Below are 24,274 nucleotides of genomic sequence, written 5' to 3' on the forward strand. Positions count from 1 at the left end.
TTTGTCTGCCTTGCAAGCACTTACAGAGCCAGGATATGTTCTGTGTCTCACATAAGTTTGAATTGAATTAACCAGGTAATAGAAGAATAAATTAATTAATTAATGAAAGATTAAATACAGTGTGATATTTACGCACATACATTACATTATCATTCACTAACAAGGAGGGGTAGAGGTAAGGAGGAGGGTCAGAGGATGGAAAATAATACATAAAGGGCATCATTGGGGGGGGGGGGGTGATGTTATACCTAAAGGAAATACTGTTTCAGTGTAGGGTGGAGTGGCCCTGAAATATGTTGATATAACTGAAGTGTAGGGGGTTCAAGGATGACTGACACCTTGGTGACCAGGTGGATAGATTCAGACGTTCACACGTCTTTGGTCAGTACCTTTGCAAGGTTGTTAGCTGATGTTGCATGCTCCTTTAGTGAGTATTCACACTAAAATAAGCCTTAAAGTTCCACCATGGTATTGTCTTTGTTTTGTAGACTTTTTGAAACTTTCATTCCACAGCTGGTCTGCGGTAGTGTTAGGGGATTCATGTTAACAAATCCCTGTTGATTACATTCCATTTGCTGGCATGGTGTTTCTCTTCTACATGCAGGAAATGTTTATGTAAAGTAAAATACATCCTGAGGGTGCAGTGTGTGTGGCACATTTTACAGAATAAGCTGCTTTTCACCAACACTGACTGAGAGTCTGAAATTATGTGCATGTAAGAGGTAGGAGTTTTGAATGCATTACCATTTTATGACATCTGTAATAGAATGTTTCAGAATCAAGAGTCTGGTTACCTTAATTATGTTCAGCTTGCTGAATGTAAAGTGAAAGCTGCCTTTCCACTGCAGTGTCATGATGAAAGCAACAATCATAAATTGCAGGTGACCAATGGGACATAATGAACACTGTGTCTACAGGGGTCTATAGTAAATATTTGCTTAAATGTTCGAATCACTAAAGATCGAACTTTAGTTATTGAAAGCTTAAATGTTGGAATATTTAAAAAAATTAAAAAAGAAAAACTAAAGGGTGTAAGCAGGGAGGGGGTGCAAGCCCCCCTGCATCCCCCACACCCCCAGCTACTTAAATATACCAATTCTAAGATTGCGCTACAGTATAGGGAATGGGAAATTTTCCATTTCTGCACTGTAGCACACTGAAGTGTGATCTCGGAGTTGGTATATTTAAGTAGCGGGGGGTGGGGGGTGCAAGGGAGCTTGCCCCCCCCTGCTTAAACACTTTACATTTTGTTTTACTTTTTTTTTAAAATTTTTTTAAAATATTCAAACATTTAAGCATTCGATCACTAAAGTTCGATCTTTAGTGATTCAAACGTTTAAGTGTTTGAATATTTAATATAGACCCAAGATGTGACTGGTCCTTGCAGGTTACTGGAATTAAACATCAGACTTTGCATAAGTGTGACTTATTCTGTTTGAAAAACAATGTATTTGAATGATTACCCCGTACCTTACAGCCTTTTATTAGACATTCTTGCAGCTGATATTTGAAAGAAAGAAAAGAACTCATACATTTTGTAGTACATTTCCAGCTCACCTGCACACAGCTGTAGTATCTAGCATCCAGTAAAGAACTATGGGGGCTCAGTGATGAGGAAAACAACTGAAGGTGTTTCAACTGAAATAAAATATCAATATGCTGCATGTTTCTTTGACCAGACTTCTGGTCTAACTTGAAAGCTTCTATGGAAATGCAGTGGTTGTGGTTGTGGCTGTGTGTGTGTGGTTGTGGCTGTGTGCATGTGTGTATGTGTGTGTGTGTGTGCGCGTGTGTGCGTGTAATCAGTATGCATTTTCACCAGACGACGTAACTGATCTAACCCTCTCAGGAACATGTTGTTTCACTCAGCATGTCTTTGAATTATTTTTGTTCAAGTTAAGAAGTAGTGAAAGCCATGGATTTTATAACACGGTTGGACGCAATTTTTTAATTCTCTTTATTTTAGGCATGTACATACTAGATATATATATATATATATATATATATATATATATATATATATATATATATATATATATATAAGTGGATCTACTTCATAATTTTGAATTTCCAAAATCACGAATCTCACCACGTCGAGACCATAATTCCGAAACTGCATTTAGCTGAAAGTTTAAAATACCGTAACACAAAATATCGAAACACAAAAAGCGAAGCTAACCTTCCAACCCTGCACCACTATAAAACACACCAAAAAATAAAAACAAATGCCTGTCTAATTTTCTGTGTGTACTTTTTGTACAGAGGTAATCAAAGCATAACTTTGTCCTTTGGATGTATGGCGCTTTTTGTACCGAATGTAACCTTAGCATACGTTTGACCTTTAGATGCCTCTGTTTGTATAGGTCCAAGTTTGACACATGCACCTTGATACTGAGTGTTCGGTTGTATAACTGTTCAAAAACTAAGAATTAAAGTAATTTATTTATTTTTCCATTTTAAAGGCAGAAGAAGTGGATTACTGTGGCTCTTTTTTCAGCTGCAAATAATTACTACAACAGAAAAACAGATTATGAACAGCATATGTATTGGAAAGGAATGCCATTATTAGGCAGTATCTTTGACATGAAAATACAGATACTAATAATATAGAAATGTAAATGCATACAGTATCAGTGGCACAACAGGTAGCATAATTGTTTTGGTGCTGGAAGACCAGAAGGTTGTGGGTTCTTTTCCCTCTCGACATGATTGGATTACTGACACTGCAGTGCAGCATTAAAGGGGTGCTGCACTCCTACCTGTCTGGGTCATTCTTCAGATGAGACATTAAAATGAGATCCCATGTACTTGAGTTGATGATATGTGGGTGTAAAATATTCCACAGCACTTATAAAAAAGATTAAGGAAGTTTGCCAATGTCCTAACCAAATTTTCCCCAGAAGTAGAAATATAATTTCAGGTACCCCCTGAAAAAGAAACAAGTAGCCTAGTGGGACTAGCCCATTATTTGTTTATTTAATGTTTGTTTACCAGGAAAGTCAGAATTTGACAGAGGATAAATAAAATAAATAAAACTTTATAATATACACTGCAGTCATCTCCTGCAGCCTGTTGTACTTGCATTGCTTTGATGTAGTTAGGTGGCTGCATCTGTGCACTTACAGTTTGCTATCTCCAGAAGTTCAATTCTGAGTTTCACCTTAAATGATATTAAAGCAGATGGTTAACCAAAATGAGGATGTGAAGGAGTTCTAGAATTACTGGTGTAAATTAAGAATACTGGGGAGTGGTCAGGGAAGAAGCTGTTTGGTTTGACCTTAAAGTTATTGCTGCACATCTTGAGTGTCCAGTGCAGTGATCTGCAGATAATTCAGACTAAGTACTATATAAATAAGAATGAATCCTATACAGTTGCACTTTATAAGCACTTACACGAGTGCATGGATCATGCAATCCCTAACAGAACCAAGATGCTATCCTCCAAAAAAAGGAAGCCAATCTGGTGGTCCCCTGCTACAAACAAACTCTACAACAGAAGAAAGAAACTGTTGCAAAAAGGAGTAAAATCCCATGATTGGAGGAACTCCGTGGTCAGCCTCAGTAAAAAGCTGAGATCCCTCAAAAATCCTCCAAAGCTAGTTATGAAAACAATATCGCCACTGATTCTAAAGATGACCGCAAAGCATTCTATAGCTATGTCAAGAATCTCAATGGCAACACTCAGATCTGCTCTGAGTTACAGCACAGTGGCACTAAATATACAGAACTGATATTGCCAACATCCTGGCAGATAGGTTCAGTGCTAACTTTACCCCTCTCTCATCCCCTAAAGGGCTCATCTCTATAATGGAAGAATGCAAAGTACCTGTAATCATGGCTGCACAGGTAAAAAACACCCTCTCCAAAGCCAAGAACACAGCATCCATGGGACCTGACAACATCCCAGGCTGCGTTCTACATGAACTACAGAACAAACTGGCTCCCCACCTAAGTACCATGTTCAGTCATAGCCTCACCTCAGGCTTTGTGTCCACTGAATGGCACACAGCAATGGTTATCCCACTCCACAAAGGGGGAGCCACAACAGTCCCCAGGAACTACCACCCCATTAGCCTGATGAGCCTGGTCTGCAAGGCTATGGAGTGTATCATCATGGAACTTATAAACAATGACATTGGTAATCTCCAAACTCTGGACCCTATCCAGTTTGGGTTTGTAAAAGGCAGATCATGTCTCCTAAACCTGATAGACTTCTTTGAAGTGGTCACCAAAGCTCTAGATGGGGGTAAGGTGGTACACACAGCCTATCTAGAACTCGCCAAGGCTTTCTACACCATCCCCCACTCTGGAATTATAGACAAACTCACTAAACTAGGTATAAATCCCTATGTCAAAAGTCCCTATGCCAACTGGCTCACTGACTGAACCCACACTGTGAAAGTAGCAGACTCTAAATTCAACTTCAGACCAGTGACAAGTGCAGTACCACAGGGTTCCGTAGTAGGGCCTCTCCTGTTTGGTATCTACTTCTCTGAAGTACAGGCTAACACAGAGGGTCTTTGGCTAACAAAGTTCACAGATGACTGCAAACTAGGAGCCATAATCAAATCTAACAATGTGGACATCCTACAAAAGGGCCTCACTGAGACAGATGCCTGGTGTCAAAGCCATGGCCTCAGGCTCAATGCCAAAAATTGCATTGTCATCCCTTCTTCTAAAAACTCTGTACCCATGAACTACCACATAGGCGGTAGTCTACTTAACACCGAAAGGGTGATGAGACCTTGGGACACAGGTGGACAGTAGTCTCTCCTTTGATCACATCGCCACAGTAGTTAGTAAATCCTTCTATGTGGCACACCATCACAAAAGGATGTTCATCGTGTTTCACTGTTGCAGTCATTACACTTGGGTTATCCACTGGCAGGCGACCCGCAGTCGGCCCGAGTTCCAAAGTCTTGGTCTCATCCAGGAAAAAAGAGGTCATTGTTCCCCTCTACTCATCACTTATTAGACCCATTATAGAGTACAACACCCCTTTTGGTATGTACCTCACAAGACATCTACAACAACTGGAAAGGCCACAGAAGTACCTCACAAAGAGGATTACTGGCCTTAAGCAGATGCCCTACGCAGACAGTCTCAAACTCCAGCTTTACTCTGTTGCATATCACCTACTCAGAGACCATCTCTGCCTAACATACAAAGCTATGTCAAACCCAGAGCTGTTGGACATGCTCCACATAAAGAAATCCCGATCCCTCTGAGCTACACGCTCTAGGGACCTAAACCTTGTCACTGCAATAAACAGAACATGCTGGAGGGATAGATTCCTGTCTCAGAGACTTCCCATACCCTGGAACAAACTAGCTGTCTGTATCAAACAAAGCTCCTCATTTGCACTCTTCAAGAAAAATCTTGATGATTGGATGGGAGATATGAAATTCACCCCGGGGATCACTTCTGTCGCTCTGCTTGACAGGGGCACAGGAAAATTATTTTCTTGGGTGGCAAAAGCCAGGGTACAGTTTGGCTAGGCTTATATAGGCCCTAGGGCCAATAGCTTAGTACCTACCTATGATTAAAAATCTGCCAGATTGTCAAGGGTAGTCAGCTGACTTTCAGCACAATAATGCAGTGTTCCTTTCTCGGGGCTCTTCTCTTGAATCTGTAGATTTTGGCCAGTGTTATTTGCAGCCCATGGATGCTCTTAGCAGATGTACCATCCATGACTGGAGTGTTGAATTATAATTCTGGGATGACTAAAGCTTCACTAAAAGCTTGTCTTGCTTCATAACTTAAGCTGCTGACATGGAAGCAGGTGGCAAGCAATACTCTCAATTGTCGTAAATTTTTGCAGAAGGTCCAGATTTGTGCCTCTTGGTTTTTGCATTGCTTGTCATAAAATGTTGGTTTTCTGGTAAACCATTGAGGACTGAAGTCACTAAATAATTACAGACCTCTGAATTTCAGACTTTGTTTCCTTCAGTAAATGCATGCTAAGTAAAACAAATCTGTGCTGCTAGTAACTTTCCAAGTTTATAAATCTGTGTCTGATTTTGGGCCTTTGTCCTCCCATTATTTTGAGTTTTGTCTAGAATACTTGCACTACGAGGTTGAGAGGTATATGGACAAGAAGTGAAAGCAAGTTAATAAATAAGTTTGTTACTGGTCAGACAGTTATTTGAAATTTGCCCCTACATGATGCTGGCACCCATTTTCATAATCAAACAACCTAGAGAATCTTAGAAACTATGCAAATAAGCAATATTTGTCTGAGATTCATAGTATGAAATTAAAATGGCAGAATGGTGTTTTGCTAAGCACTAAGTCCGTGATGTAAAATGTGTCTAACAGTATTTTTGCAGACGGATAAACAGACTTCCTATTGCATGCTACATATCCCCCCTACTTTCTAGTCTCAGAGGCTGTACAACTTTTTGTGGAAGTCAGAATCCCAAATGGAGCAACACTTTATAACTGTGGACATGAGATGGGGTGTGAGAGGAGCTGCAGGGGTAACCTTTTCCTTGTAGAAACTAATGGCTGCATTGTTTTTCATATGTTATTGATTCTGGGGAATGCAGTTTTGAGTATTTAGTTTTCTGAAATGTAAAATAACTTTTCCCCCCATCCTGACAGATGAACATCTGCTCCTCTCCTCATTCACTGTATCTACTGGACCCACCGTCTCCTCCTCCAGTCTCAAGCTGACACAGAACCAGATTCAGGTGAGGAGTCTGAGAACAGGGTGCAGCAGCACGGTGGCGCTGGGGAGCATGTTCTAACCCTTCCCCCATCCCACAACAACCCTGTGAGTTTTGCAGTTCCTGTCTTCAGCAGGTGCATGGTGCTGCTGGGGAGGGTGCTCTAACCTTACCCCATCCCACAACAACCCTGTAAGATGTTCATCGTGTTACTCTGCTGCAGTCATCACACTTGGGTTATCCTGTCATCAGACGGTCCTGCAGTCGGCCGGAATTCCAAAGTCTTGGTCCAGCGTCTGTTGCTGTTGCTTCTTCCCTGACATCAATGCACTAGGGGTATCTATAATGCATCCAACACCATTTTCTTCAGTCTTTCTTGCCGCACGGTGCCCGAAGCAGAAGCAGTTCGCAAGTGCCGGTCGGCCAACTCCTGAGATTTTCGAAGTCGAATTTCAGATCCGAAGTCTTCAATAAAGCTAAGTACCCCGTTGGGGAAACTTTTCTTGCCTCAGACCGATGTTAGAAAAAGTTAATAATTGTATTTCTTGTGGGAAGCAAATACCTCATAAGGATTTTCATTCTTACTGCATACTTTGCCTAGGCCCAGACCACGACGTCACTGGTTGTCATTTTTGTGCTAGGTTTAATTAGCGTACTATAAAAAGACGCTTTGATTAAGCACTACACTACTTCGGTAGAAAATTTAACTACACTATGCCATCGGAGCAACCGACAACCGGCATGCACAAAAAACGCAAGGATAAGGACAGGCAGCCTAGACCCAAGCCAGACTCTGAGGCCTCGGCTGGTCCGGTCTCCGGTTCACTGGTCTTCAATGAGGCTCTGACGCAGCCCCTGACTACTGCAGATCTGGAACCCGAGACCGCTTCGGAGCTTTTGGCGGAGAGTACTAGGCAGATGCAGCCATTTTGTGTAGCCCCTACCGACGACACTGCTGATAAAGATGTCAGTGCTGCAGAAACACCTTCGGTTTCTGAAGGCGTCTTCAGACCAACAACGCTCACCATAAAAACGTATCCTAAGACTAAGACTCCTATTAAACCTAAAAAGACTGCACTTCAGTCTCCAGTTCAAGGCCCCATGCCTAAGAAATAGATGCTCAAAATGGCTGAAGATTTGATCTCTTTAATCAGGGGTTCCCAACCCTCACCTGACAAAAGGCCTAGACAAGAGGAAGATTATGCCTCCTCTGAACAAGTGTCTTATTTCCTCAGGCTCCTCTGAGGACCAAGATTATGCCTTCTCCCCTTATGAAGATTCTGATGCTGAGGATTCTATTCCCTCAGCTTCTCCTCCTGAAGACTACTCCTTTGGGGAAACTTTTTCATGTTAGAATATACTTTTCATGAATGTATTTACTGTTTGTTCACTGGGACTGTCTATTTTATGTTTTATTAAATGTACAACCATTATTTTAAGGTTCACTTTGGATGATGATTTTGTGAGTAATTGCATGGCTGTATTTCAATGTTATATATGAGACATGTAGATTCCAATGTTTGTTGTCCACATGGACTTGTTAAAACATATTTCCCTTTAATTACCCTTTTCCCAATCAGATTATGTCCTGGTGAGTAGATTTGGGGCAGGGTGGTAGTTATCATAAAGACAGGTGGAAGCAGAGTGTTTTTATTTATGTCTTAGTCATCAAGATATTCTTTATGAATGATCAACATTGCATATTAACATTAGCCCTGTACACCCTCATGCAATCTGAATATGGATTGAATGTACCACCGTGTTACCTCCAGCTATATGACAAGAGTATGCTTTGGGCTAACTTAGACTTTTTGCACGTGGACAGTCCCACCCTGATGACCCATACACTTTCCTTCTGTTTGAGCAGGTTGTCACCTCATCAGTTGTGTCTCTCTGGTCTGACCCTCCATGTGCAGGTTTGGTAACTGAACCCACAACACTGATGCTGTACTTTGATGCCTTGCCTCTGAAGTAGTGAGCCAAATAAGTTGTATGCAGTGATGTGTTATTTTGCTGTGGTTTTTCTTTACAAAGAAATGAAACAAACAGATGCCATTATATCAGATGAACTCGTATAACCTGAAAACTGACTGGTGAAGTATTATCAAAAGTAACTGGAAACTATGAATAAAATGAAATGAAATCACTTATAAAAAAATTCTTAAATTATCTAGAAAAGTCTATGCAGTTGCATTGTATTATGCTGGTTATGGACACTTCTTTGGCAGAACCTTTTTACAGAAGTGGTTGAAAGCTTTATATGATGATCTAATAATTTAACCACTAATTAAATGTATTTTCTTAAATTTCAATTTTTTTTCTAGAGGTTGGACCAGTCATGATTACTGAGGATCCTAAAGAGTTCCAGAAGGAGCTTCGTGAGCTATACGTTCAGGTATGCATTGGCATGCTGTGATTTCATCCACGTGTCAGCTCTGTGTGTGAAAATTCTGTTCAAGTTGCAGACAAAATGCAGAAACACAGTAAATGCTAGTGAAAGAAATGAATGGTGTGTGTGTGTGTGTATTTATATATACACGTGTGTATGAATATAAATTTACATGTGTATGTGTGTACACACACACATATGTATATATAGTGACAGAGAGAGATTATATCACAAATGGGTATAACAAAGAGATAATCACAAAACACTGAATGAGTAAAAAGAGCAAATCACAAAACACTGAATACTTATCTCCCTTTAAAAAAAAAACCCTTAATCATTAAACCTCAGATACAAATCCAAGATAGAGTGTCATCTCGGTGGTGATACTGTTAGTGGAAAGGGTTTTTAGTAAAGTAATGTGAAGGGTTAGTCAGCATATAATCTCTGCATAGTAAATATACAATATTTCAACCTTTGCAAACTATTGGTGCATTTTAAGGATGAAAATGATCAAAATAATGCATTATATAGACATCTGGAAGGGAGCATAGTGCGTCATACATTCAAGTTTGGGATACTGGAGCATATTAAATCAAACCCGAGGGGTGGAAATATAAAGGCAATTCTGGGGGGAAAAAGAAGTTAAATGGCAATTATTATTAAATGCTGTTACTCCCCCAGTACTAAATGATAATATTCCAATTAAACCAGTATTAGAAGTGAGAATTTAAGACATGTAGCAAATATTTGGCACACTTTGTCAGTTTATTAGTAATTTGATAGTAAGTTCAAGATTTGTTCATTATGTGTTGTTCTAACATGTTTGGGTTTATGAGAGGAATTAATGTATTTTATATGGTTATTTAAGAACATTTGATGTTCTTCGTGTTTCACTGTTGCAGTCATCACACATGGGTTATCTGCCTGCAGGTAACCCTCAGTCAGCCCGAATACCAGAGACTTAGTATTTCTGCTTCATTTGCTGTCGCTCCAGGACTGACGTCAGGTCGTCAGGGGTATAAAAACAGGCAGCCAATGCCATTACATCAGTCTTTCTTGCCGAGGAGCCCAAAGCAGAAGCAGTTTGCATGAATGCCAGTCGGCAGCTACCTGAGTTTTCGTTTACGAATTGAATCATCCTGAAGTCTTCTAAAGCTAAGTACCCCATTGGGGATCCTTTTTTCTTGCTCTAACTGATGTCAGAAAAAGTTAACAATTGTCTTGCCTGTGGAAAGCAAATACCACACCGAGGTTTCCATTCTTACTGCATCACCCTGTTTAAGCCCAGACCACAACATACCTCATCTGTTTTGTGCTTTGTTCAATGCCCGAACTATTCGTTGTTGGGCCCTTATTGTCACTAAATACTTTCGTTCTTGATCTCCGTATTCCGAAATGGCTTTGGTAAGCCACCCGACTACCGATCTTCTGAAAAAAACTTAAGGATAAAGACAGAGACAGACCGCACAGGTCCAAAACTGCTGACTACGCTTCCGTTAAGCTAGTCACCAGTTCGCCGGTACTCCGTGATGTGCTTTCGCTGCCCCTGATGCCCACTTTAATGGATTCGCAGGCGGCTACTGAGACCGGTTCGGAGTCCGGTATGCCTCAAGACTCTTCTTTGACTATGGAACCTGCAGATGTCTCTACCTTGGATGGGTCCAGAGATGCTGTGCAGGCACCGGCTTCTGATGAAGTTCTTTGCACTACCGATATTCGACACAAACTGACGACTTCTTTTGCGTCTTCACTTCTGTCTAAAACTTCCGAGTTTCTAAGGCCAAGAATACAAGCTACGCCTAAAAAAATGACCCAAACTCAAGCACCTGCTTCCTTGCCACAACATCAAATGCTTAAAATGACAGAAGACCTGATTATGCTGATTAGGGGAAGCCAGCCTTCCCCTGCTAAGAGAAAAAGTGACCTGTCCCCAGCAGCTTTAACAGACTAAGAGTCCAACATCTCTGAGGTTTCTGAATATGAAGACATGCTTTTATCTGCTTATGAAGATTCAGATGCAGGGGAAATCCATTCCCTATGCTTCACCTCCAGAGGATTTTTCTTTTGGTGAAACCCTGCATACTTTTGAGAGCATTTCCACTGGAAATGCCAAGACTATCCTCAGTCCAAAAAGAGACTCAGAGAATTTTTAGATTTGCCACAACATAGACCTTTACCAATGCCTCCAGTTCTGGATGTTGTGGATGATGTCTTTATGGAATCCAGTCTAACTCCTGATACTTTACCCCCTGCTCCTAGGAAACCAGACGGGTACTACAGAGTTCCTGACTCTCACAAATTTCTTTTCAAAAATCTTTCTGCTGACCCAGAGGTCATCTCCCAGGGGCCTAAAGATATAAAAGCAACTACAGTTAAGAATCCCAGACAGGGATTCCAGAGCCTTAGACAGATGGGGTAAAAAAGTATACACCTCTGCAATTCTGGCCATTAGGGCATTGAATTGCCAGTTTCACATGCTGAAGTACCAGCAACATATTATGGAATTAAGCAAAAATTTACTACCTTTACAGACTGTGCAGAAAATAAAGAATTACAAGAGCTTATGCATTCTGCAAGCCAAGTCAGCAAGCATACTTTGCAATGTGGCTTTGACGCCCTAGAAGCATCTTGCAGGGCAGCAGTCACTGGTTCTGTACTGAAAAGGCATGCTTGACTTAAGGAGCAGACCTTGCCAGACCATGTCAAATCAAAATTACTAGACACTCCTTTAAACAAGGACAATCTGTTTGGCACCAAAGCAGAAGAAGAGGTTCTAAAAAAGATGGAAGAAAAAGCTAAATCTATGCAGACAGTCAAAGATTTCTTGCAAGTGCAGCCTCCTAGATTCAGTAGGCATTGCCCCTCAAAGCATTGGTCCTTTCCAGCACCCTCTAGGCCATCTCAAACTTTACCCAGGGGAAACAGACCCCCCCCAGACTACAGTCTCAGGGTATGCAGAGATCTAAGCAATGGAGTGCCTCCTCTTCAAAAACAGGGAGTGATAAGTCATCCCCTTACAGAAAGAATTCACAATGATTTCTCAACTCCACTCCTCACCTCTGCCCAACTGCTCATGCCCCTAGGAGGATGCCCATCATGCAAAAAACTGGACTTCCATCACCAAAGACCGATGGGTCCTCAACATTGTATTCCAGGGGTACAAATTTTACTTCCACTCACTGCCAACCCCAAAAGGGCTCCCAGACTTTCCTCCAAACTAGTGGGCAGAGGCACAAAACCAAGTTCAATCCCTGCTCTCCATAAGAGCAATTCAACCTGTTCCTGCAGAACAAATAGGTCAAGGGTTTTATTCCAGACTTTTCCTGGTACCCAGAAAAGAGGGCACTTGGCACCCAATCCTAGATCTTTCCATTCTAAACACCTTCCTGGTGGTACCAAAATTCAGAACGCTCACCCTGCAGCTGCTTCTTCCTATGCTGGCCAAAGAGGCCTGGCTAGTCACCCTAAACCTAAAGGAAGCCTATCTGCACATCCCTGTCAGGGACTCATGCAGGAAATACCTACGTTTCAGGGCAGGATCTATGCATTATCAGTTCTCTGCACTTCCCTTTGGCTTATCCACTGATCCCAGAGTATTCACAAAATGCCTGGCTCCAGCTATTGCCTATTGCAGACAGTGAAAATTTCAAATTTACCCATACTTGGATGACTACCTGATTCAGGCAGACAGTCAGGAAAAGTTGTTGCAGCACCTGACATTTGTAAAGAACCTTCTAACCTCCCTGGGGTACACTATCAACAAAAATAAATCAAAACTAGTCCCCAGTCAAAATATTGTATTCCTGGGAGCAAGCTTGGACACAGCATCCCAGATGGCATTCCTTATTCCAGGAAAAACAATTCTATCTGACAAACTATTTCACTCAAATGGCCATCAGAACCCAGCTATCCGCAAAGAAAATCCTGCAGGCCCTAGGGTTCATGGCCTCTTGCATTCTACTAATTCCATATGCCAGACTGCATATGAGGAAACTTCAACAGTACTCAAGTCTTTGGTGCCAACATTCTCAGGACCCGAAAACCGTCATACCTATGATGTCTTGTCTAAGGACAGAGTTTCTATGGTGGGCAGCAGCATGCAATCACACCAAGGGACTTCCCTTTACTCAACCCCACACCACCCAGACCCTAACCACAGATGCATCAGACTATGCCTGGGGGGGCACCTCGATGACAAGTGTATTCAGGGCCACTGGAGCCCAAGTCAAATTCATCTGCACATCAAACAAAAAGAGATGCTAGCTGTAAAGCATGCTCTAACAGCTTTCCGATCCCTACTCTCAACAGGACACCTGCTAATAAAAACAGACAACACCACAGTTATGTGGTACATCAACAAGCAGGGGGTAACCCACTCTTACCCATTCTACAGGCTAGCCATGGCCCTGTGGAGCACGGCCTTGGACATGCATGTTCATCTGCAAGCTCAATTCCTGCCAGGCAAACAAAATTCACTGGCAGACGACTTAAGCAGAAATTTCTTAGACCCACACAAGTGGCACTTAGTACCCAGCACCTTCAGTCTTCTAATCCAGAAATGGGGGATCCCAGAGGTGGACCTCTTTGCCTACCCCTGCAATCACCAGCTCAGCAAGTTCTGCACCAGGGCACCTCACAGCAGGGCCTGGAAAGTGGATGCCCTAGCCTTCCAGTGGGAAAACCTCTCAATCTATGCATTCCCTCCTCTGCCCCTTCTCTCAAGAATATTATTCAAGATAAGACAGGACAGACCAAGGACAATCCTGATTGCCCTGGACTGGCCGTGGCAGCACTGGTACCCACTACTGCACAACCTGTCACCCTGGCATCTACCCCCAGATCCCAACCCTCCTCACTCAGCAGGGGAGGGACAGATCTTGCATCCACAACTGCAAACCCTGAATCTTGCAGCCTGGCTTATTCCTTGAATTCTCCCCCAGTGACCAGCCTAAGCAAGCAGGTGCTGGACGTCATTCTTGAAGCCAGAAGACCCAGTACAAGGAAATCCTATGCTGATAAGTGGAAAAGGTATTGCTCCTGGATTCCCTAATCCTGGATTACCTAGCAGATCTAATCCACAAAGGCCTATCCTTCTCCTCCATTAAGATCCATGCCTCTGCCTTCTCTGCTCATTACAACACTGAGGCTCCTCTCTTCTCTCACCCTCTCATCAAACAGTTCCTGAGAGGGGCAAACAACTTAGGACCACCAAGAAGAGCACCCACCCTTGCTTGGGACCTTAACTTTATACTGGAAAAGCTCACACTCCCTCCCTTTGAGCCTGCAGCATCAGCAGAGTTAAAATTCCTATCTTGGAAAACAGCCCTGGTTCTGGCCATCACTTCAGCTAGAAGAGTGTCTGAGCTACAAGCACTTATGGCTGTGGAACCCTTTATTATTTTTCATGCTGACAAGGTCTCCCTCAAGACTAATCCTTCCTTTATGCCTAAAGCGGTGTTCATTGTGGCTCTTAACCAATCCATCCACTTGCCAACCTTCTTCCCTAATCCTCAAAATAAAGGGGAAAGTATCCTGCACTCCTTGGACATGCACAGACAGCTCAGATTCTACCTGGATAGGACTAAGCCCTTCAGGAAATCTGACCAGTTACTACTCAGTTTTGCACCAGGGGCAGAGGGCAAGAACAAACAATTTCCAAATGGATAGCACACTATATCCATTTCTGCTACAAACACCATGGGAAACCAACCCCTCAGGGTACTAGGGCAACTTCTACCTCTACAGCATTCTTCAGAGGAGTCCCTACCAGGGACATTCTGGAAGCTGCTACCTGGAGTTCTGTACACACCTTCACCAAGCATTACCACCTGCCTATCTTTTCTAAATCCAGGGCGGGTTTTGCAACAGCTGTCCTGCAGGGGATACTAGCCAGCCCCAACTCTTCTTGACTGCCTCCACCCTTTCTTCAGCTTTAGGAATCAACCCAAGTGTGATGACTGCAACAGTGAAACACAAAGAACATAGTACAGTTGTATACACTTACCATAAATGTAGATGTTCGAGTGTATTCACTATTGCAGTCCTAGTTTCCCTCCCTCCAGCCCCCTTCTCTCTCTCCCCTCTCTGTGTCTATTACCCCTTTCAGGGGTATTGGTATTTGCTTTTTACTGGTGGTGATTTTCCCACCAAACCTTAGCTCCCTATTGGGGGGCTCCTGACATTTGGGGCAAGAAAAACTGATGTAATGGCATCGACAGCCTGTTTTTATACCCCTGATGACCTGACATCAGTCCTGGAGTGACAGCAACTGACGCAGAAATATTAAGTCTCTGGTATTCAGGCCGACTGAGGGCTACCTGCAGGCAGATAACCCATGTGTGATGACTGCAACAGTGAGTACACTCGAACATCTACATTTATGGTAAGTGTACACAACTGTACTTTTTTAATATTCAGTAGTTCTTGTATTCAACAGTTTTTACACTTTGTATTTTTATATTTTATAGTCATATATGAGTACGTAAAACACAGTTTTTAACAGATATAGTTTTATTATTGTGACTATATGAATTTTATTAATTAGGTAGACTGTGGGTGTAAAATGGATATATTAATATTTATTATTATTCTTTAATATTTATGAAGTTAATTGAAGACTAATTCCCATTGGTGTGCGATTGCTATTTAAATTCTTTTAATTATGCTAACAGTGTTCTGATGAAGTCTACACTGGCATAGATGAAAGCACTAGACCAGTTTTTTATTTTTATAACAAAAGTGCATTTTAACTAGCACGTGACTCTCTATGTTTACTTGAGAATTGGTACACTTCACAGTGTTACATTTTGTTATTAGTTGTTTTTTGAGTCGGGTTTCACTGTTTCCTAGTTATTTTAGTTGTCAGTTGTACCATGGATTCTCTTGATAAATTACAGTCAATGTTTTCACCAGTCAGACGGGATGAAATGCATAAACTTTAGAATGAAGTTGAACTTTTGAAAGGGGAACTTATGAGGCTCATAGACCTGCTTAGCCAACCAGGGTGGCAGATGGATGAAACGCAGAGTCGGATGATGTCATCATGGCTCACTGTGGAGAGCAGGGCCTCAGCTTCCATACCTAATGGCCAAGTGAGTGGTGGACTGCGAGTGGATAGTGGTACCGGAACCTCTTATGGGATTGCTGCTGCTGGGCAAGAGTGTAATAACAACGAAGTGGACGAAGTTTATTCATCTAAGGGCAACAATTCGGAGGATGAGTACACACTTCTTGGGGCCTAACCAAAGCATACAGTTCCCAAAAAGACTTATTTTGTTGCTGTGAGTCAGAATATTAAAGGTACAGTCAATAACCAACTTATTCATGAAAATACACGTTATAGGCCACAAAACTGAGAAAAATTAAGGGCATAGAGGCCTAGATTCATTTGTTAATATGAATTTTACTTTTAAACCCAATGAAATGCTGCAAACTGACTACGAAACCGGCAGGGATTTCCAGCCAGTTAACAAAACTCTTAAGGACATGATATATGATTTTGGTAAAAGCTGGGCATTACAAAGGGACTGCAATTAGACAATTTGTATCTCAGCAGATGTATTGAGTTAAAAATAGTGCCTATGGGGCTTCACAATGGGAATTGATATGACTGAAGAGAATACTAAAGAATGTAACATGTTATTTGATAGTTTCGGTATTCGTTTTATGGAATTTATAATTGAGTTGTATCTTTCGGCTTTTCCCGGTTAGGGGTCGCCACAGCGGAACTGCGGTCCGCTAATGATTGGCAGCAGATTTTTACGTACCATTGCCAGCCCTGACGTACAACCTTCAACGAAGGTATGCCCATTCACGCATGTCTCCACACAGAAGACGCTCGAGCTGAGAATCGAACAGGACAACGTCTTACTGTGAGGCGACAATGCTAATGACCACAAATTATGTATATTGTTGAAAGATATAGAAAAGTTGAATGATTTTATTATGAAAGATTTATTGTTCAATCAGTGGGAGAAACTGTACATCAAACAGTTTGACATTGTGGAAACCAAAAATAAAAAAATATTTGATAGGAAATGTCACAAACTTAAGCATGCACCCTATGCATCAGGTGGATACAATGACAAAATGTTCAATGAAAATAGACAAAATTACAATAATAGAGTTTTTTTTTAGGAGGGAGGTATCCGAGACTGATCGGGGAACACAAGGAAAGGTACACAGGTCAGGTGAACAGGGACTGGGACTACCAATTTTCTAACAGGGGGAAAAGAGAACTGGACAAATGAGTCTCAGTCGTGGAACAGGAGATGATCCAACACAATGAAGTTAAATATAGTTTAGGAGAATTCAATATTTACAACTATACACAGGTTATGCTAGAAAAACAAGATTTTCTACTATTCTCTAAGGGAATGAAATATGTCCCACATGCGAATTTTAACATAGTTGACAATTTGATTGAATTTAAGTTATATTTAAGGAAATTAAATTTGGCACTTCACTTTCAGGATGGAAAGGAAAATTTACAGAGTTGTGAATTTAAGAAAAGGAGCAAATTCACACCTCCATTTCACCCCACTTTATTAGCCTATAAAAGGGTAGTTACTAATGAGTTATATAAATTCCAGGAGGTTTTTAAGAAATCTAGGGTGAAGAATAACTTAGGCAGTGGGGAAAACAAAATCTTAAGGGAGTTGTGCAATGACAGAAATATACGTATAATGAAACCTGATAAAGGTGGGGGTGTGGTTTTGTTTGACAGCCTGGATTATACCAACAAAATATGACATCTTGCACAATTCTGATAAGTATGAAGTATCATCCATCAATGAAGTTAACATCGCTTACCAACGTATAGATCTATTTTTGGAAGAATTATTTTTGGATAACAGGATAGATCCTGATCTACACAAATTTCTATATGTTGAATTTCCAGTTTTGGCCACCATAGTGGGTATTCCTAAAATCCACAAAAATCTAATTGAGCCTCCCTTTCAACCAATCATTTCTGGTAGTAAGTGCAAAACATTTCCTTTTGGTACAGTAATAGATGGATGGCTCAAAGCAGTATATGACAAGGTCCCACACATTATTAAAGACTCTTGGGACTGTTTAAGTATTTTGAAACCTGAAGTTTGGAATGAGGGACTTGTATTTCTAACTATAGATGTTGTGGACCTTTTCTCCTGTATTCTCAAAGAGGATGGTTTGGAAAGGTTCAGCAACAGTATCCAAAAGTACACTCAGTTTGAATGGAATAAAGTTAGTTTGTTAGATGAATTCATGTCTGTAGTTCTTGATTACAATTATATTTTCTTCAGAGGTGAATATTACAGGCAAAATAGGGGGGAGCCATGGAGCAGCATGTACCCCGATTTATGCCAATTGAGTGCTTTTAGACTGGGAAGAAGAACATATTTTTAAGAACGTACATTTTAATTATATTAAATGTTATGTTAGGTTTTTGGATGACATTTTTATTTTATGGGACGGTACGATTGAGGGGTGGACTGTTTTGTGAAACACTTGAATGAGTCTAGCACCTACCTAAAATTTACATATAATTGTAGTAGAGAGAGAATTCCTTATTTGGATACTTATATTTCTCATGCTACAAAAGGTTTTAAGTCCAAGATTTACAGAAAGAACATGTTTAGTAACTCTTATTTGGAGTATACTAGATGTCCTTCATGGATGCATCTGCAGTCATAACAACTGGGTTGTCCTGTCGCCGAGCAGCCCCCTGCAGTTGCCGGATTCCAAAGTCCGGGTCCGCTCGCTGATCCCGCGCTCCACCGGCGTCATCTGCTGGTCTCTGGTATAAGGCGTCGCCAAGTGTCATTTCTCCAGCATCAGCTCCAGGCGTTCTTGCCGAGTAGGAAGCAGTTACGCGGGAGGTGATCCGGTTTCTACTAGAGATTTCTACCCCATATATACTTAAGAACCCTACTAAAGACTAACTCTTGCCTGGGGGGTCTTTCAGCAGCCAGCTCGGCCGGTTGTTTAAGTCAAGAAAAACTGTTTAACTTGTGAACAAATACTACCATTTTGCCTCCCTCTTATTATTTGCCTTGTTTAGCCCTTGACTCGTACAGCAACCTGTTAGGCCTGTGCTTCCTTCAACCCGATGACGGGTTGTTGGCGATTAGGAGTTTGCTGACAGTTTTTTTTTTCGAAATTTGCTTACATGCTGCATGCTGTTAAGAAACTACCAAAAAGTTAAGAAGCATAAAGTTCGGACGGAAACGCGACAGAAAAGTCCCACGGTATCATGGTAAACAAACATGAGTGTCTCTGCGAAACCGAGAAAGCAGAAAAACTGTTCAAACGGTTCAAACTACCTTTGAACTTCCTTTTACTAGTTCCTGCTACGCCTCTTACATTTTACGGCCTCTGAAATTTTTATTTTTACTACAGTGGCTTCTAGTGAATTATCAGACACCATCCCTTGGATGTCTCACCCCCGCCTCCTGCGTGCATGTAGGCCTCCTGCAGCCATGTCCATTAAGGCCTTTAGCCTACTAAAAATCAGCCACTAAATCTATGCCTCAACCTGGCCCTCCTTGCACAAGTGCTCTAGTTCACACAAATTAATTACTAATATCATTTTTTACAATCTTAATTAGGGATCTCACCTTCCACCAGACGGGGCAGAGCCCCCCCTGAAGAGAGCTCCCCCAGGCCTGAGTCCTCTGTGTCCTCTGATGATTCTGCTGAGGATGACATCCTGACCTTTGACCCTTATAGAGCTTCTGAATCCAAGAGGCTCCAATCAGATGCTTAGACTCCATCCATTCAGAAGCCCCTCCAGCAGAAGGAATTCCTCTTTTGGAAATGGCCCACAATTCAGATTCCAATTCAAGCTTCAGAACAGAAAAAGACTCCACCTTTCAGACCTTTCACAATTCTTGCACCTTCCACAACCTCCTGTCCTAGCTGTTGTGAAGTCTGCCTCTAATGATGTCTGATCTGCAGGTGATGTACTACCTCAGCCCTGCTAAACTGAACCAGACCCCTGCTAAACCCACCAGACATTACAGGTAAGGCAGACACACATCATCCGACCCTATCCAGGCCCAGCCCAGACCCCAGAACCTCGACCATAGCAAAAACCTATTCCTTCTGAGATACTCGACAGGTTAGACAAAAACTCTATTCTGCCAGAAAGGGAAGCCAGGTCTTCAAAAGAGCTGGGCTCAAAAGCTTATACATCAGCTACTTTAGCAGCTTTATTTCATGTGATGTCTACAAGAGTTTATGCTTGATCAGTTATAGATAAACAGTCCTCTAAAAAAATAATAAGATAACATACATAGATAAGAAAATGTAATAACATAACACAGGTTATACACCAGGCTCCATAAAGTGGCTTATGAAAACTGGCCTTGATGGACATGGAGTTCAGAAGGAGACCAGCCATGACTGGGAAGACATGCAGAAGAGGAGCATTGCTCCCTGAACAAGTCTTACAATTGTTTTTATAATATGTTATGGATGGATAAGACCAGTTTGGAGCCAGTAAGTTTAAACCCAAGAAATAGCAAAAAATGGAAAAAAGGCAGAAAAGGTTCAAGCAAAATCAGGGGCTTTGCAGGTTCAGCCAGTTCAGTTTAGCAGGAACTGGCGGGCCAAAAATGTCCAAATCCTGACTCCACACGATCCAGAGAGGGGCAAGAATGAGGAAGCCAAGAGGCAGAAACCAGACAGAGGAGAGCACTACAGGGGTAGCAGTACAAAACTCAGTAACAACAGCACAGACTACAAGACAATCACTACAACAAACTACACATCCAAGTGACTTAACTCTACATCCATCCGTTACCTCCAATGGCAATGTGGAAGAAAAGAGGAAATTAACTTTCTTATTTTTTTGAAAAACTGGCTCTACATAAGAAAAGAACAAAAGAGCATGCCAAAACTGCCTCCCAAGGTTACGGATCCTTTTCACCTCTACCAGTCAAAGAGGAATGCCACACTGTAGGCCAAATCAAAAACAGAAGCCTCACAGTAGATAATGCAATTAGCATAAGATGAATTGGGCATGCCAGATTTATCATCTTGCCTTGGGCTACAATGCAGGATGCATAATCTTGGTTCCCAGGTGCAGCCACATGTAGAAAACACGAAGGGCTACAAAGGAAATTAGTTCCCAAACACAGCACAGGCACAGCAGTCAAAATTCATTCAATCCATGCCTAAAACAGGAGTTCCTATGGTGGGCACACAACATGCCAGAAAAGAAAGGGGATGGGGGCTCACAGCATCATCATTCCTTGGATGTACACATAGCAGTTCGCTACTACTCTACCTGAGAACAAAAGCAGCAGAAAAAAAAGACTTTGTAGCCTTTGCAACAGGAAAGGAAGGAAAAGCAATTTCCAAACAGACAATCTCCAAAATGGATAGAAATTGCATACGATTCTGTTTCCTTCCATGGAAAAAAATTCCACCACAACACATAAGGCCTCATCTACAAAGGCACAGCCACACTACCACAGCCTTCCTACGAGGTGCAACCAAGGGCAACCAAGAGACTACATTAGGCTGACTGCACACCTCAAAGCTACATTTGCTACTAGCATGTACTCAGATCCCGAGCAGGGTTTGCCACAGGGTTTGCCAGCAATCCTAACCACACATCCTAACCACTAAAATTTTTAAAATTTTTTTGAATTTAGCTCCTTTGCTAGTTGATTATGACCAGTTGTTATGCATGCATGACCATCCATGACAGGTTTAGTACCATTTATGCCTGTAGATGTCCGAGTAAATGTACATAGCCGCATCTGATATCCTTCACCTCCCCTCTGTGGTCCTGGTACTCCTAGGTATTTCCTATAGCTAGCTAATTAGGGAGTCTCTGTCTATGGTTTTGTATTTATATGTATATACATACGCCATGCTTATTTTCTGAGTTTGCCTTCTTGGAATTTTGGAAACATTGGCATTTATCCAATTTTTAGCCTCCAAGGAAGGCATCTGGGGCATCTGGGGCAAAAAAACTGAAAATGAAAAGCCAGCTGTGCCTTTATACCAGAGACCAGCAGAGATGGTGTCATCGCGACCGGAGACATCACCGGACGGGACCCGGAATCGGGCCAGGCTGACTGCTGCTGGACGACAACAGTTACCCCAGTGTTTGGACTGCAGTTTATCATCCAGCAAGTCACAAAAGAAACATACTGAGGGGGCAATGCATCAGGGCTGCCAGGATGACATCTGATTATGAGGAGATGTTGCATGAGATAGATTATATTGATACTTCATTCAGTGACGGGGGCTACCCTAAAACCCTTATAGATGGCATCACTAGATATGTCAAGAAAGAATGGGGCAACAAGTATAAACCCCTCTTGGGCGTAGGTTTAGATGAGAGTAATCTCGCCTTACAAAATAGATGCAATACACACAGTACAAGAGAGCCTGTATACTTGAATTTAATCCATATGTTAAAGAAGTAAAAGACATTATAGCCAGGAACTGGAACATCCTTAGATGTGTACAATAAATTAGGTGACTCTCCAATGTTTGTCTTTAAGACAGGATATAATCTGAAAAATAAGTTTGAAACAGGCACTCTAAATATAGTATATAATAAGAAGAAGGGGTCCACAAAAAATGTGGGAATTGTAATCAGTGCCATAGTATTTTAGAAGTGGAAACTTTAACTTTGGGAAATGTCAATCATACAGAGATCAGATTCAGGAAAGGGAATTGTCACACCCAGCATGTCATATATTTGGCAAAGTGCACCAATTACCCAAGTTTTATGTAGGCAAAACAGACAGGTGCCTCAGGAATAGGATCTATGATCATCTGTACTGCATTAGAAAAAAGGATAGAAATAATGCATTATATAGACATCTGTAAAGGAGCATAGAGTGTCATACATTCAAGTTTGGGATACTGGAGAATATTATATCAAACCCAAGGGGTATAAATATAAAGACAATTCTGGGGGGGAAAGAAGTTAAATGGCAATTATTAAATGCTGTTACTCCCCAGGACTAAATGATAATATCCCCATTAAACCAGCATTAGAAGTGATAATTTAAGGCATGTAGCAAATATTTGGCACACTGTTTATTAGTGATTTGATAGCAAGTTCAAGATTTGTTCATTATGCATTGTTCTAATATGTTTGTGGTTTATGAGAGAAATTCATATATTTTTTATGGTTATTTAAGAACATTTATTTTTAACATTCACTAGTTCTTATATTCAGCCGTTTTACACTTAGTATTTTTATTTTTTATAGTCATATATGAGTATGTAAAACAGTTTTTAGGAGATATTATAGTTTTATCATTGTGAATATATGAGTTTTATTAGTTAGGTAGACTGTGAATTTAAGATGGATATATTAATATATATTTATTATTTATTAATAGTTATGAAGTTAATTGAAGATGAATTCCCATTGGTGTGTGATTGCTATTTAAATTCTTTTAATTATGCGAACAGTGTTCTGATGAAGTCTACACTGGCATAGATGAAAGTGCTAAACCAGTTTTTTATTTTTATAATAAAAGTGCGTTTTAACTAGCACGTGACTCTTTGTGTGCATGAGAATTGGTACACTTCACAGCGTTACATTTTGTTATTAGTTGTTTTTTTAGTCTGGTTTCGCTGTTTCCTAGTTATTATAGATATATATATATATATATATTATATACTACATAAGCCATACATCTTAGATGCGAAGCATAACTTGACTAGATCGTCAACATATTATTTCTGCATAGCAAATATACAATATTTCAATATTTGCAAAATATCAGTGCATTTTATGTATGATCAATATAAAGTGAGTGACGCAGGCCATAAATGAGAGAAATATAAAATTAACCAATCCAGGGGATGGCATTATAACTTAGCAACACAGTTACAATCAAAACCTTAACAGAGCTAGAATGCTATCACTGTATACTTTCAAAACATACCGACTCTACATGAAATTATTTCTAGACATTATACCATCTATGTATAAAAATAAGATCGTATTTACCTTTCCAAGCCTTTGCTGATAGATGCACACAGTTTTGCATTAATGAGTTGAAAGGTTAAAATGCTAATATTCAGAAAGGTACAGCCAGCTGTTACCGAGTAAGAGATTTAGTACGAGTACATCTGAAGAGCGATAGTGCTTCAAGGAACCTTATTTTACAAAGTCATATTTTCTTTATTAGTGAAACGGAATAGATGATACTGGTTTTGAGGAGTCTTATTTTATAAGATCGTATTTCACATGAAA

General features: G+C 41.0%; 1 protein-coding gene across 2 annotated transcripts in view; it reads left to right on the plus strand.

The window, feature by feature from the left end:
* HMCN2 (hemicentin 2) overlaps positions 1-24,274 on the plus strand; it is a 2,554,053-nt gene that overhangs the window by 223,344 nt on the left and 2,306,435 nt on the right. For both annotated transcript variants that reach the window (XM_044058392.1, XM_044058391.1), the window contains exon 2: positions 8,993-9,063. In XM_044058392.1, the coding sequence (XP_043914327.1) occupies positions 8,993-9,063 (71 nt within the window). The remainder of the gene's footprint in view (positions 1-8,992; positions 9,064-24,274) is intronic.

This window comes from Protopterus annectens, chromosome 16.part0, assembly GCF_019279795.1.
Source record: "Protopterus annectens isolate FY-2018-M chromosome 16.part0, PAN1.0, whole genome shotgun sequence".
Classification (NCBI taxonomy): domain Eukaryota; kingdom Metazoa; phylum Chordata; order Ceratodontiformes; family Protopteridae; genus Protopterus; species Protopterus annectens.